At 39.4% G+C, this 16630-nt stretch overlaps 1 protein-coding gene across 1 annotated transcript in view; it reads left to right on the plus strand.

Annotated features, from left to right (window-relative positions):
• Positions 1-16630, plus strand: part of TMA16 (translation machinery associated 16 homolog) — a 42137-nt gene that overhangs the window by 13829 nt on the left and 11678 nt on the right. The window contains exons 3-5 of the mRNA XM_039539349.1: positions 4574-4611; positions 5970-6054; positions 10615-10763. Of these exons, the coding sequence (XP_039395283.1) occupies positions 4574-4611; positions 5970-6054; positions 10615-10763 (272 nt within the window). The remainder of the gene's footprint in view (positions 1-4573; positions 4612-5969; positions 6055-10614; positions 10764-16630) is intronic.

Genomic DNA, 16630 nt, shown 5'->3' on the forward strand with positions numbered 1-16630 from the left:
CGCCGTCTCGCTTATTTTTTTTAAAAATACTTTGGACTTTTAGGCAGACGTTAAATAATATTAATTGCAGAGAGAGAGAGCGAGGAGAGATGAAGGAGAGGAGCTGAAGAAAGCAGAGCATGCTGCGTGAGCGATGCCACAGCAAAAGCCAGCTGCCAGTATTATTATGCATTGGGAAAATTAAAACCTCAAAAACTCCCCAAAAACTCAATAAAGCCTGGTGCGAAATTGTGAGCAGCTTTGCCCAACCCTCTTTCCCTCTGCTCCCCTCCTTCTTCTCCTTTTTTCCTCTATTTCCTATTGAGCTTTCTCCCTATCTCCTTATGATTTTCCTCCCTATATATAGAGATCCTTTCCTTACATGTTACTGTTACTTTAACATTACATTTTTAAAAAAGTTTACATTTTTTCTTCATCGGGTCCCGGCCTCGGGCCGGGAGGCGGGGGGGGAGGGGGGGGGAGGGGAGTGAGGATGAAGGAGCTGATGAAAGAGAAACCAAGCTGGAAACGCTGCGCTCAAGCCTGCCCTCCCCAACCCCCCTCCTCCGCCTTCCTCCCCCTCCATCCCCCCGTCCCGAAACATCGTCTCCCACTGTCGTGGCCGTGGTGGTCCATGGTCACTGTGGCAGGCTCCATAGTCCGCTCCATGCTTTCCGTTTTTGCTTTTTTTTTTCTGCTTTCTTTTTTGGGTCCCTTCCCTGTGCTGCCGCCATCCTGTATCCCGCCTGTATCCTCTCTTTCTCTCCTCTTTCTCTCTCTTCTTTTGGCCTTTGCATTTGCCTTCAGCTCAGTTTTTGAGCCCACTCCAGCACATCCCTCGCCACACACCGATCAGAGCTGGGTCTCTATTCTGGGTCCTCATTCTCTTTTTACATGAATTTCAGAGAACTCTGCTGCTGGAGAGCTGCTGCTTGCTGCTGGCTGTGCTCAACCCCTTCACCATGATCTAACTGATTCTCTAACTGTCCAGACAGGAATTTTTTTCAATTTTCTCATTTTTTTGCTGTGTTTGGAGAGTCAGAGCATCTGGACTGCTGTCCTGTCAGTCCAGAGAGAGGTGTGCTGTGGGATAGCTCTAGGGCTACTAAGTTCGATTTGCATCCACTAGCCTAGCATACATAGCCATGTCGAATTTGCTTCTCCCCCCTCCTCGGGGGAGAGTACAGAAGAAAAAAAAAGAGCCCTCTATGTCGAATTAAATGGCTTCCTGGTGTGGACGGGTGCACGGTTAATTCGAATTAACACTGCTAAATTTGAATTAAAGTCCTAGTGTAGACCAGGCCTGAGACACAAACATAGAACTTGCAGAGTAGAACCAAAGTTTAGTCTCAATTTTCAGAGTAGAACCTCCATTTCATCTCTTAGCCATCCACCATATGCAGTCTATCTTTTTGTTCTGAGTTTGTACAGCACTTAGCACAGTGGGGTCCTGGTCCATGTCTAGGGCTCGTAGGTACTGCAGTAGTACAAATTAATAATAATATTGGGTAGATACCCATACTGCAAACAAACAAAAGCTACCACCTTTACCGCCGCTTTTCAATCTCCCCCCTTGCAGGGTCCCAACGCCCAGGCTGCAACCCGAAACCGAATGTCTACACTGCAGTTAAATAGCCCCAGATAGTCCAAGCCCCGTGAACCCAAGTTAGCTGACGCATGCCAGCTGCAGGTGTTTAACTGCAGTGTAGACATACCTTAAGACACGAGGAGCTGGAGTGGCTGACTTGTGCATTTTTATCAGACTGCAGCCTGTTGTGATGGGCAACTGTTTCTCACTTGTAAAGTTCCACGTGGCTCAATCCTGCATCCAAAATGGTGGGCCAGTTTGAGAAAGCTGATAGTTTTGTGTATAAAAACTCCTTTGCTGTCACTGCAACAACTTCCACAAGCCCTAATATTCACTGGAAGAATTCCTTGTGTTAAGCTCTTGACTAGAACAGATACAACTTTAGAAAATGTTTTCCCAGCCAGAAGAGTCCCCTCATCCCTCTCCTTATTAGTGATTCCACAAAATGACAGTGATCCTTTCAGAAGTCTAATATTTTCTCATTTGGGATCTACATGGCTTTAACCGCCACCCACTCTAATCTCTTCTTGCAGAGTACAGTACCAATCATGTAAATAACATGTGTTCTATGTTAACTCTTTTCATGAAAATCTGTTAAGTGTTTCCATAAATGCGCACACACAAATATTGCCTGTGTGTATTCAAGCACTCACCCCCCGACCCCTTGAAAAAAGAAACAACAAAAAATTGTAGTGGTTTTTGGATAGTAACACGTACCTCATATGCAGCATTTACAGCCAGGGTGAAACTATATAGCTTACACTTAGTTAGGCTGCTTGTCTGTCTGACGTCCCAGTTTTCTCCATGGCAACACTCTGTAGACATGCACTATTATCTGTGTGTGTTGTCATGTAAGGTATGGCAAACACTGAAGATGACTAAATAAAATGCAAAGCTTCTGATATAACTAATATGTAAAAATAATGGGCTGACTTTTGTTTCAGCTATTTTTAATAATAGTTTTTACAAAACAAAATAGTGTATCATCTGCCTATGCTATTTCCTTTGTCATCTTCTTTCATTGGTGTCTTTTTTTTCATGCTGTTACCTATTTATGGAATGAGTGCTTTTTCTGTGCTCTCCTCCTTCAAAATCTCTCCCTTTGCTTTGCTTCTCCCCATGTGCTTCCAATTCTGTGCACTGCACTCCTTCCCTCTTTTCCTACACTAGTCTCTATTTCAAACATTAGGTACAACTCACATTTTAATTTTGTTTTAATATTAAATCCTTTGTATTGTCTGTGCTCATCACATTCCAGATTTGAAGTCTGCTCATCCTGCAAACCCTCATTCAGATGAATTCCATTAACTTCATTTTTGTTTAAGCATTCTAATCTTTTAGCTAGCATTTATAACCTTGCTCTTACTTGTGAAATGTTTGAAGAAATAAAAATAACTTCCACTCCCCCTATCCCCTGCTAAACTAATTTATTTAGATTTAGACTCTACTGCACAAAAAAGTGTGTCCATCCCAGGTAGAGGGTGTCCTAGACCAGGGGTCTCAAAGTCCCGGCCTGCGGGCCATCTGGGGCCGAGAACCTCCCCACTGTGGCCCGGGGAGGAGAGATGCATGCAGCCATGCTGCCAGCAATGTCTGCTGCAGGTGCCGCCCCCTGTAGCTCCCATTGGCTGGGGGAGAGGGACAGAGATACCAAAACTAGTAGCCGGGCAGAGTCAGCCATGGAGGCAGCATCATTAGTTGCCAGACACAGGCAGCCATGGAGGCAGCATCATGTTTTTCCACAATGAATATAAACAAGTCAAAATGCCGAACTCAACTGTCTGGTGCACACCTTGCTGCAATCCTGAAGGTTTCAACTGCTCAGTCACTGAGGCCAAACATCAACAAACTGACAGAACTGAAGCGTTGCCAGGTGTCTGGCAAACACTAAAAACTCTGGCAGATGAAGAATTGTATAAAGTTGTATGACAGATTTATTATTTCTAAGAAATTTGAAGTAAAAAATAAAATATAAACGCTTTCTTTTCTGAACACCATCTTCAGTGACATTATTGGCCTTCTGGGAGGATTTGAGGACTGTCACTGGCCCTAAGGAAAACTGAGTTTGAGACCCCGGCCCTAGACATTTTGGGCAGATCCTCAGCTGGTGTTAATTGTCATTATCACCACTGAAGTCAGTGTCACTATAAGTTTATACCAGCTGAGGATCTGCTCCTTTATTTTGTATATTTTAATCAGACTCTTTCTCCCATATATAACTTTTGGAGAGTCTCCATCACACGGAGTGATACTGTTTTTAAAAGGTTAATAAAGCTTTAACATGACAGTGTTAATCTGCCATTATTATAATGTTTTTTTCAGTGCCCAAGTAAAAAAATAATTAGAACACTTCTGTATATTTTACCCTGGCTTGCTGGAAACAAAATTAGGACAAATGTGGGTCTTAGCTGGAGATTGAACTGAACTCTCCAGTGGTAAAATCATGAATGTCTACTACTTGAGCAGCTCCTTTAGGTAGTAGCTCTAGAAGACTTGTATCTTTTGTAAACCAGCCACTAGAGTGGGGCATTTAACACATACTGAACAACAGGTTACATATGCATCCTTCAGAATTGATGAGGTTTCAGTATATAACCCATAATTCAGATAGAGTGAGAAAAAGAAAAAAACTTTGGGAACAGATCAAGAAAATCTGAGTCATTGGCTGGCTTTGTAAAGACATCAAAACACTTATTTATATCTACTTGTCACAATAAAATGTTTATATTGTAGTGTCCAATAAATATCAAGGGGTCTTTTTACTCTGCCTTCACCTCCCTTCCACCATTACTTTAAACAACGCAATAGCGAAATGTTGGAAATAGTTTACTAAAATCTGAATTAACCGTTTGCCCTGGATCTCTCACATAAAAAAGGAAATCAGAAGTTGTGACGTTGGCAAGTTTTAGAGGTGGAATTGTGCTACAACATATTTTCATCCAGCTTTTCCATTGATTTTTCTCTTGGGGAAATGATTGACTAGTGTGTGTGCTTTCTGTCTTTTAGGTTGAAGAATGAAAAAGCCTTGCGTCTGAGCATTGTAGGTAAGTATCATAAGCTGCTTGGTTGAAGAGGGATAGCTCAGTGGTGTGAGCATTGGCCTGCTAAACCGAGGGTTGTGAGCTCAATCCTTGAGGGGGCCATTTTGGGATCTGGGGCAAAAATCTGTCTGGGGATTGGTCCTGCTTTGAGTAGGGGGTTGGACTAGATGACTTCCTGAGATCCCTTCCAACCCTGATATTCTGTGAAATCAAAATTAAATTTGTCCTATAATTTAGGTCTTACAGACTTTCTGGGAAAAGGAATTCTATCCAGTTGTTCTTTGTTTGGGGCAAGGACTGTCTTTATAATCTATTAATAAACTGTATAATTGTTGGAATATCAGGGATGTTCTCATTTCAGCCTGGCAACTGCAAGTGAAATCAGAGCTAAGAGGTATATGGTATCTCTTGACTTCACTTCTTTGCAACACACATGGACTTCATCAAGTGGCTGACTGTAGCAGTAGGCAACTTGGCATACTACAGAACAAACCTCTGTTTCATTAATACCACCAAGCCTTGTCAATCCATATTATTAGATGTAGCCTACTCCGAAATTTATACTTACATCATCTCATGTAGATGTTTGTGAATTGACAGAGATATCGGGCAACAACTTGGAAGGCTGGTAAATTTCAGATCACAATTTGATAGTGTTTTAAAGAGTTTGATGGTTTACCTTGTTAATTTACTTTACTCTTAAATTATGCAGATATGTTGATCAGGGAATGAAAAGGCCTCAGGACAGTTTCTCATGCTGCAACTCTAAGTTGCTAATTTTGACAGTTTCTCCATTGCATATTTGATTGTCTTGATATTGATCCAATATCGTGATTCCGCCTCTCTCCCTCCCCTCCCCCCCCCCAATCATGTTGTTGTAATATAACATGATCTGAAAGTGATTTTAGGTACTTTTAAACATTTCTCAAGCAGTACTTACAGAATGTTTTTTTAATAATTTTAAGATGTTCATCTAATTCCTCTGCACTTTACTATCTGAAAAAAATATACTGTGTGTATTGATTGCTGAAGAATTGGGTTGTGTTTAAAAAAAAAAAAGTAATATTTTCTTCCAGATTTCCAGTACTTTAAAACTATTTATTTATATAGTAAAAGAAGATGGAAAACATCTGTAAACAACTTCTATCTTCTCTCCCAAATTAAAAATGACAACTGGATGAAACCTATTCTTTGTATTAATTTCATATCTAGACTGAGACCTTGTACTTGTGCCATAGTGAGGCAATTTTTTATGACTGAATTTTAAACCCCTGAAAAATGGGATTTATTGCAGGAACATTGACAGGGTTTATTCTATGCTAGTGCTACTGTAATAATTAAAACACACTTTGTTCCTGTAGGAGAAAAATTGCAATGGTTTCAAAGTCACCTTGATCCCAGCAAAGCAGACTACACAAAGAAAGAAGCCTGTGAACTAATTGAAAAGTAAGAATGGGGTATACAAGAATATAAAAGGCTCTTTTTTGTTGGAAATAAGATTGACTTACTGACTGGTAAATTAAGATGAATCTTAAATATACTAAATATTTCCCTTTCATATTTATTATTAGAAATCTCATTGATTTATTAGTGAAGATATTATGCTAGCATAAGTAGATCATAACTATTCTGGAACTACTGGATGAGATCAGAGTATAACCAGAGAGACTTTTATATTATATCTCTGAATGTGTAGTGAAGGCAAACTCAAATTAAAATGGATACACCTATATCTTTTCCAGTAACTACATGATCAGTAATCTAAATGTTTGTTTGTTTATGTCCCCGATGCATGAAGTGTTAGTCGCATTTCTTGGTGAAAGTGCAATCTATAGGTTCTACTTCACTTAGACCCGCTGCTTAGCTTTGCCACATGCTGTTTTAGGAAGGCCAGCTGAACAGCGCCAGAGCTATTGCAAAAGTGGGGACCTGTATGGGCACTATATCATTACTATACATAGGACTACATGTACCCAAGGCTGCCACCGTTACCAATTTGTCAGCTACGTCTCTTAATAGGTAATGCCTATATCATGATGGTAAATTCCTTTTACTCCCAGTATTTATGGCATATTTTGTATGCAGTTCAATGAAACCTGCGTTATTGAGGAGCATCTCCGGTGCTGCTCTGGGGCAGATCCACCATTGGTGTATGTTATAGGATCTACTCCCATCTTATGTTTTAAAGTCTTCGCAGTATAAATGATGGCATGAGAATTTAAAATATCCTCAATGTATCCAGAGTACTTTAGTTTGACTTTTTAGTGAAAGACCACTTATAGCAGGCAACATATGACTTTTTTTTTTTCTGGGTTGCAGAGCGCTTACTTAAGATAGGTTACACTAAGTAATAACTTACTTAGTGTATTCACATTCACATTCAAAACACTACATTAAAACAGCATTCACATTCAAAACACTACATTAAAACAGCATTATTATGGTCGTGAAGTCAAGCACTCAAAAATTAGGAAATGCTAGAATTACAATTGCTTGTGCAACCTTAATTTGGCTCCCTTGTGTATAACTATTATGATAGTCCTTAAGTACAGCCCTGGTTGGAGCATGTTAGAGTACTGACAGAGTCTTTGGAGAATTTAGATTCCAAACTTTTACCAGGTCTTTACTGAACATCTATAAACAGGGATTTTTTTCATAGGTTCATATCTTAGACAGATTTGGCTGTTTGTTTCACAGGAATGGCAAAAATAGGGCAACCCCGCTACCCCCACTAAATTTCAAGTTCTTGCTCCAAAGCATGGAAGCACTAGAGCTTCTCAGAGAAATGACAGTACATATGTTTATCATAGGCAAAATAACACTTTTTCTCTAATCTCATTCTCTGAAATGGCTAAACCATTTTAGCGGAAACATTCAAAAAAGTTCTGCCTGAGGGAGACACCTGGCCTGAGAAATTTCTGCTCAAGTGATTAAAGTTTGGCAAAGTTATAAGCAGCTGAAAGCAGGGTCTTATAATGGGAAGTGTTGGGCAATCAAGGAAGAAGGCTGTACTTCTTCCGACCTGGTTTAGAGGGGACGTGAAGGCAGCTATAAAAAATAAAATATAACAAATGGAATAAAGGGAAAGTTGGTAGTAATTAATATAAACCAGAAGTTAGGAATTATAGAAAATTGATAAGGGACACAAGGAGAAATCTGCTATGCAGTTTTTAAAATATATTAGGATCAAAACAGTTCTGACAATGGTATTGGTCCATTACTAGATGGAAATGGTAGAATTATGAAGAATAATGCAGAAAAGGCAGAAGTGTTCAATAAATATTTCTGTTCTGTAATGGAAGCAGATGATATACTCTGATCAAATGCTGGTGATAATTTCTCTGGAAGATGTTAAACAGAAGCTCCTAAAGTCAGACATTTTTAAATCAGCATGTCCAAATAACTTGCTTCCAAGAGTTTTAAAAGAGGTGTCTGAGAAGATTGCTGGACCATTAATGTTGCTTTTCAATAAGTCCTAGAGCAATGAGGAAGTTCCAGAAGACTGGAAGACAGCTAATGTTGTGCCAATTTTTAGAAAGGGTAAACAACATGACCCGGCTAACTATTGGCCTGTCAGCCTGACGTCGATCCTTGGCAAGACAGTGGAGCGGCTGATACAGGACTCAACTAATAAAGAATTAAAGGAGTGTAATGTAATTAATGGAAATCAACATGATTTATGGAAAATAGATCCTTTCAAACTAACTTGATTTTTGTTTTTTTTGGTGAGGATACAAGTTTGGTTGATGAAAGTAATAGTGTTGACATAACATACTTAGACTCCTTTAAGTCGTTTGATCTGGTACCACATGCCATTTTGATTAAAAAAACGAGAATAATATAAAATGAACATGGTCCCAATTAAATGGATTTAAAACTGGCTAACTGAGGGGTTTCAAACTGTAACTGTAAATGGGCAATCATCATCAAGCCAGTGTGTTTCTAGTGGGATCCTGCAGGGATCAATTCTTGGCCCTATGCTATTTAATCAGTGACCCGGAAGAAAACATAAAATAACTGATAAAAATTGGAGGTGTGATAAATAATGAAGAGGACAGTCACTGACTCAGAATTATCTCAATTGCATGGTCATCTGGGCACAAGCAAACATTGTGTTGTAGTACGGTTAAATGTAAACGTATACATCTAGGAACAAAGAATGTAGGTCACACTTAATGAATGGAGACTCTATCCACTACAGTCCACAAATCTTTTTCAAAGTCACTGCTTCCCAGGACAATCAGCTGAACATGAGTGTGGAATGATCTGGAAAAAGGTGTAAACAGATGACAAAATTTGAAGATGATACAAAATTACTAAAGATAGTTAAGACCCAGGCAGACTGGGAAGAGCTACAAAAGGATCTCTCAAAACTGGGTGACTGGGCAACAAAATGGCAGATGAAATTTAATGTAGATAAATGCAAAGTAATGCACATTGGAAAGCATAATCCCAACTATACATATAAAATGATGGGGTCTAAATTAGCTGTTAGCACTCAAGAAAGAGATCATGGAGTCAGTTTGGATAGTTCTCTGAAAATATCCACTCAATGTGCAGCGGCATTCAAAAAAGCGAACAGAATGCTGGGAATAATTAAGAAATGGATAAATAATAGGACAAAAAATATCATGTTGCCTTTATATAAATCCATGGTACGCCCACATCTTGAATACCATGTGTAGATGTGGTTGTCCCATCTAAAAAAACAAAAAAAGATATATTGGAATTGGAAAAGATTCAGAAAAGGGCAACAAAAATTATTAGGGGTATGGAATAGCTCCTGTATGAGGAGAGATTAATAAGCCTGGGACTTTTCAGCTTGGAAAAGAGACAACTAAAGAGAGATATGATTGAGGACTATAAAATCATGACTGGTGTAGAAAAAGTCAATAAGGAAGTGGTGGTTACTGCTTCTCATAACACAAGAACTAGGGGTCACCAAATGAAATTAATAGGCAGCAGGTTTAAAAGAAATAAAAGGAAGTATTTCTTCACGCAACACACAGTTAACTCGTGGAACTCCTTGCCAAAGGATGTTGTGAAGGCCAGGATCATAACAGGGTTCAAAAAAGAACTAGATACATTCATGGAGGATAGGTCCATCAGTGGCTAATAGCCAGGATGGGCAGGAATGGTGTCCCTAGCCTGTGTTTGTCAGGGGATGGATCACTTGATGATTACCTGTTCTGTTCATTCCCTCTGGGGCACCTGGCACTGGCCACTGTCGAAAGACAGGATACTAGGCTAGATGGACTTTGGTCTGACCCAGTAGGGCCATTCTTATGTTTTTATGTGAGCTGATGGCTGAAAGTGCTAACACAATTCTGGGATGCATAAACAGGGGAGTCACAAGTAGAGGTTATTGTATCACTGTATTTGTCACTGGTGTAATTACTGCTGCAATACTGTGTCCAGTTCTGGTGTCCACAGTTCAAGAAAGATGTTGATAAATTGGAGAGGGTTCAGTAAAGAGCCATGAGAAAAATGAAGGGATAGCTCAGTGGTTTGAGTATTGGCCTGCTAAACCCAGGGTTGGGAGTTTAATCCTTGAGAGGGCTACTTAAGGATCTGGGGCAAAAATCAGTACTTGGTCCTGCTGGTGAAGGTAGGGGGCTGGACTCAATGACCTTTCAAGGTCCCTTCCAGTTCTAGGAGATAGGTATATCTCCTATTATTATTTATCCTGTAGTAATTTGGAAGTTTTCCCAGTACAGTGCTAGTCTTCCTTTTGCCAGAGATTCTTGGCTACAATAGGTGACATGCTATACTCTGCTAAGTCTGAGGGGTAAGAGTCTAAAGGTCACAGCCTAAACAGAATTTTTCTTTTGGAAGAATAGTGCAAATCTTGAATTTAGTGTGAAAAACTGGATCTGTGGCATATTTAGATGTGGTGCAGATGGTAAAGAAACAACTGGTAAATATTTCCCTGGCAAATGACCAAACCAGTATCGTTTTATTAAAATGTTATGAGACATCTCATAGCTTAAACTTGTTGTCTTTCAGATATTTGCATCGATTCAGTGATGAACTGGAACAGATTGAGTTACATAACAGCATTAAAGGCAGACAGGGAAGGCAGCACAGTTCCAGGGAGATGATCATCAAACAGACCATAGAGCATGAAAGACAACTCTATGAAGGATATGGGATAGGTATGGCTGCCTTATTATTTCTTTGTTGTGCAAACTGCAGTAGCTGTTCCTCCCGCGCCCCGTTCTAGTGAAGGCTTTAGGTCATACTTTGGTTTCTTGTTTTAGAGAAATAAATCTTCCTTTACTTCTCTTGATTTCCAGGTTCTTTTAAGGTAGATGTAAAAACAAACAAAAAGATCCTAGTTAGAAATTCATTTTACTTCCTTGAATGCAGTGATCACCTGTGAGCAATGACTCTGCTTTATGTTGCTGTAAGACATATGTGCATGTAGATTTTGATTACTAAAGTTGATAGACTTCACAGGAATCCTGACTTCTGTTTTTAAAGCATATTAATATAGCCACCTCAAAAGAGCATGAATCGCATCCCTTTTAAAAACTTTTCTTTTAAAAAAGGTGGGGTTTTTTTTAGCTTGAACAAAAAGGTTGCCCCTTCTTTAAAAGGGTACATAATTATGTGTTTGGAGACATACATATGAGGTTGTTTGTTGGTATAAAGTTTTATTAGCTCTCATTTCAAATGACAGCATTACTTGCTCATGGCTTCATTACTCATGACTGGTAACCATCCCAAACTCATGCCATGAAACATTTGTACCATGAAACATCATAGCATTGTCTCAGTAATAGAAACTTAACATCACTGAGATTCATGTTGCATAGCTTACAGAGTGTTGTCCACTTAAGAGGGAGGACTTTGGAGCCTACTAAACTTAGAGGGCCCAAGGCTTCCCACTCCATGAATCACAGGGATCTTTAAAGAGAAAAAGAACCCTTGATCCAAGGAGGTAGGAATAGTCCTGTATCAATTGGACCTGCCTCCACCAGGATTTACACTTTCTCCTTATTTGCGGTGGAGCACGGCTCCTGCAGTAGATGCAGCAGAGCCAAAGGGTATTAATATAGCTGCAGCCTTAATTAAATTTCTTGGGTTTCTTGGATTTCTTCATTAAAATGTAGAGGCTCATCAAGGAATGGTGCTTCATTTTGACCGGTCTCTTGCTCCACCCTGACCCCACCTAAAACTTTGTGTAGACCCAACAGACAGAAACTCTGATCAGGCTGAGGAGATACATATACAGAAGGACCTCTTCAAATGTGTAGCTGGTGATGAATCTTTGGCCCCGTGGATGTTTGGAGTAGGGTTGAGAGTGTACATTTATAAAAATACCCTAATATTTAAACTTTAACAACCAAAGGCCCCTGAAACAAAACCCTGAAACATTTAGAATACAATAATGCTGTAATTTATAACAAAAGTTATAATAGCCCATTAGACAGCTCAAAACAATATTCTTAACTTCTAATTTGACATTTCAGCATTTTCACTGGCTGCTATCACAAATACATATAAAGTCAGACTGCCAGACATGATTGTTGGTCTTTATTTTTAAATTGTCCCAGGGAAAAAATAGCAGTTGCCCCTTTATCATCACAGTGTCTCATCATGCCTTAAAAATAGCTGAGAAGAGAGCTGTGTGCGTCTTGAGAACCGCAGCATGAGTATTACCAATGAAAGGAATCAGTCTGGGATGCTGCATGGGATTGACATTAAAGAATGGAAATTTTTGAGCCTAAGTGAACTGATAGCAGCCCTTTAAAAATATATATTCTCTTTAAAGGTGGTATGCAAATACCAGCTATGCTTGAGAGAGAGCCTGAAATGACTGAAAATCATGTACGTGGAACTAGGCTGATGGGCAAGAGCAGGAATCAAGTGTAACAAGGCTAATTGGGATGGGGAAAGGAATTGTGGAGACTGATATCCAGGCTGTGTTGAGGAGGATGTGGTAGAAAGTAATATCAAATTTAATGACCTGACACATTACTTTTTAAAAATAAACCCTTTTTGGAGCCAAATAACCAGTTTAACTTTAATGTCTAGAAGGAGTAGTATTCAAAGTCAGTGATACTTTCATAGTGATATGAAGTTCATTAACAAAATGGAAAAATCAACATTTGTTTCCTGCTTGGAAGGTAAAATCTTGGCCAATTAGCTTCTTTGAAACAAGTGTTTCCAATGTTCATGGGGTGGGGGGATAGTGGGGAGTAATGAAAGGTTTTCAAAATATTCGCCAGCCATACTTAATCCTCCAGAGCTTCTCATATTCTGTTCTTCATAAGATAGCAAACAATTCAGGGGTTCATGGTGTTAAGCTATGTGACTTAGTGCACAATGGGAATCCAGTGTTCTTTCTTCTCGCTTCCTCTTTTGCATTTCTTCTCGGGCAGAAATAGGGAAGCAATCTATATGACTTTTTAAAAATCTATTCTTGTTTTCAAATTGTTGTTCACCAATACAAAGTCCTCCTTCCAATTTCTGTGGTTTTAAAAATTGTTTCCTTATTTTTAAAAATGTTTTTTCTCTCCTGATGCTGTGTGAAAGTTCCAGGCAAACAAAAAAAAGTCAATGAAATAGGCTAGCAAACAACTCTATCAAATGCACAAGGTAAACAAACTGGAAAAAATAAAGAAACAAGATGTTTTCATTTATAGAAATCTGAATTTTTTCTTACTATTGCTGTAAGTTTAAAAATCACAAAAATGTGACATTTTTAATTTGCTGGTGCCCCTTTACATGTTAAATGCAGCCTCAAATCATTCATCATTTGTTATCGCAGCTGTTGAAGGTTCAGTCTGTCTAGAACTCAGTCTTCATTCAGAGAAAATTGTTGCTGCTAAATACTATAATTGGAAATGGGAGGAAAAAAATGGGAAGTCGGCTGGAGACTGTGCTTTAGTGGCTCTATCTCATCATCATCACTAGAGGCTTCTCTAATAAAAGGGAATATCTTCAAACTGACTTTATATTTGAGTGTCTCTCTCTGTTATTGATGTCAGAATTTTCCCTTCTGTGTTGTATGTTTTGCCTTGAAGCAACCTTAGAATATAAAAGTGGAGTTCTAAAAGTCATCCAAGGTTTGACATTTTTGTATAAACAATCATGTTCAAGTGAATAGATACTCAAGATTATACATTTCTTCACTAGTTGATCATTAACAGGCTGAATTTCATGCACAAGTTCTTAAACAGCTACACCGGCAGCTGAGTATTCAGAGAAATTAGTAAATGCTGTACTGATTCTTCTAGGAACAATAACAATAAAGGAAGCTTCAGTCTTATAATCAATGAGGTTGTTAAGGAAATTGTTTTTTTAGTCAGTGCTGGTGCAACCATTTAGGCGACCCAAGCGGTCGCCTAGGGCGCTAGAATTTGGGGGGCGCCATTTTCTTCGGCAGCAACCGCGGCGGCCAGATCTTCGGCTGCCCCAGTCGCCGCCAGCATTTAGGCGGAGGGAGCTGGGGCAGGGGAGCGCAGGGAGGGCCGCCTGCAGCAAATAAGGGGGGGGCAGCACGCAGGGGAACTCCCCGTCCCAGTTCACCCCTGCCCCGCCTCCCCGAGCACGCCGTGGTTGCTTCACTTCTCCCGCCTCCCAGGCTTGCGGCGCCTAAGCTGTTGTATTTTTACCTTCCCTAGATGTTTTCAGTTTTTTATTCCTGAGGTAGCTCCTTTTTCTAGATATCACAGTGCACTTTGTCTTCCAATATATAAATTCTCTGGGCAGGAACTGTATTAACAGTCCTGTACAGGACTGAGTATCTTGTTGGTGCTTAGATGGAAATAATATAAATTATAATCTGTGATTCCAATGGGATCAAAAATTCTGTTTGAGAAGATGCTAGGTTGAACGTAACCCCAAATATTTTCTCTTTATTTATAACAGAAGCTTAATATCAGGATTTTCAAAATAAGGTGCCTAAAATTATTTTCTTAGATCCATATTTAAACATCAAAATAACTGATTTTTCAAAAATGCTAAGCAACCATTGAATTCAGTTGGAGCTACTGGATGCTCAGCATTTTTTTTTTTAAATAGGCCATTTATTAAGTTGCCTAAATATGAATTTAGGAGACAAAGTTAAGGCATCCACTTTCAAAAATCTTGGTGTTAATATCCATTAGTAAGACAGAATATTAGACATCTTGGTTAATATTACCATCAAGAGTACATATAGTGTTCTGTGTTTTTGCTAACACACCCTATATTTCAACATCTGAGAGCTAAAGACATGGCATTTCTGATGGAGGGCTCTTGACTATACACACCACGCTTCTCTGGTGCACTACTCTGAAGACCTCAAGGTACACCATAAGGCCTGTTGTCACAGTTTCAGTTGTAACTCTCTTAAGGTTTCAGGCTTAGCCATCACCTCTTTTGGACGGAGACCCATGTTTCTCCCTCCAGACTGGAGAGAGAGACTGTGGAAGGATCAGGTCTGACTGGGATACAGCATCTCTATGTTGCTCTTTCTTCAGCATGCAGGGTACACAAGTTACCAGTCAGCCTTCACAAAGCAAAGTACATTTATTCTTAGGGCAAAATATCATAGTGAAAACATTTCAAACACAATAAAAGGTACTACCTGCATGCTAAAAGCTTAATGGAGGTCTCCCCCAACTCCAAATAGGGCTCTGGAAGGTGGCAGCCTTTCAAATCCCTCAACCTGGTTTGTTCCCTTGGTTAAAAGTTCATATCAGGTTTCAGATTAAGAACAACCTTGGGACAGTTCAAGTGTTTCTTTATGAAGTTAGGGCCTCCTTTAATAGGTGACACTGGTCAGTGGCCCTCTCCTCAAGAGGCGAAGCTTCAGAAACTGAGTTTTTGCATAACTTGTGTTGAAGAACTTGCATTAACCACCCTTCAGGGATTCCCCAAGAAAACATCTCAGTAAGCCATGAACACGAAGACACGTTTAAAACTTACTGTCACAAAAATCCATGTCTGTCTGGCACACTTCCTCATGCTTCCTGGGTCTCACATTTGTCATGCCTGTCTCAAGTGTATATCCTTTTTGTGAGGAAATACGGTACTACTGTAGTGTTGGTATCATGCCTAGGCACTGTGTTGATGGGCTTATTAAAGATGCATAGCTATTAATGAATAAAACTTTGCTTTTTGAACAATAAATCCTAGTGCTTTCACTTCCAGTAGATGATCTGTAGATGTTCATTTTTTAAACCTGTGAAACCTTAACTCACTTTCTAGGTGTACAGGTGCCCATAAATCTTTTGATTATATTGCAGTATTAGAATAAGGTTAATCTAGATCTAAATGATTTTTGCGTCCTATATTCTACAAAAGTAAAATGTCTGTTATTGCTGTGGTAGATACCAACGACATTTAATAGCATTTTAATTGGGAGCATGGCCTGATCGAGATTTTATTTTTTTAAATCTCTTTGACCAAATCTCCTCTCTCCAAGTCAAGATGAATCATATTTTTATCACAATCTTTCAGGAAATTATTTTATTTAACACAAATAAACATGGGATGAGCTTGTGTATATATTGCACAGGAGAAAAAAATGAACTGAAGCTGTTAAAGACTAATCCCATTTCTTAGAAGACAGACAAGACAAATGCACACAAGAGGGGATGAAAAAGAATAGAAAAGATAGAAAATGATTCCTGTCTCTGTGTTGTCTCCACTAGTATCTTCACTGCTAGAGAAACAGCAGCATGGCACATGGTCTTATTAGCCACTCTGAGACCTGGTAAACTTGTACCACCTTCAGGCAGTTTAAGGAATTGCTTTCATCATTCTCTCTGGTCACAGGCTGACAGCAGTGTTGCAAAATATATAGTCTTGGCTGGCTAAGCCTGACCTTTATTAAACAGAAGGAAAAAGGAGCAGGATAGGAAAGAGAAGGAATAAGTTGGGGCAGGAAAAGAATACACAGGGTGTGTGTGACAAAGTCTCACATCCTAGATGGTGTTTGGGATTTAGCTGGAGACAGTGAAGGTGTTGATGTCATCTGGGTCCCTCTCTTGGCCCTGACTGGTCAGGACATCTCTCAGGACTAGAC

The sequence above is a fragment of the Mauremys reevesii genome, linkage group 5 (assembly GCF_016161935.1).
Source record: "Mauremys reevesii isolate NIE-2019 linkage group 5, ASM1616193v1, whole genome shotgun sequence".
NCBI lineage: Eukaryota > Metazoa > Chordata > Testudines > Geoemydidae > Mauremys > Mauremys reevesii.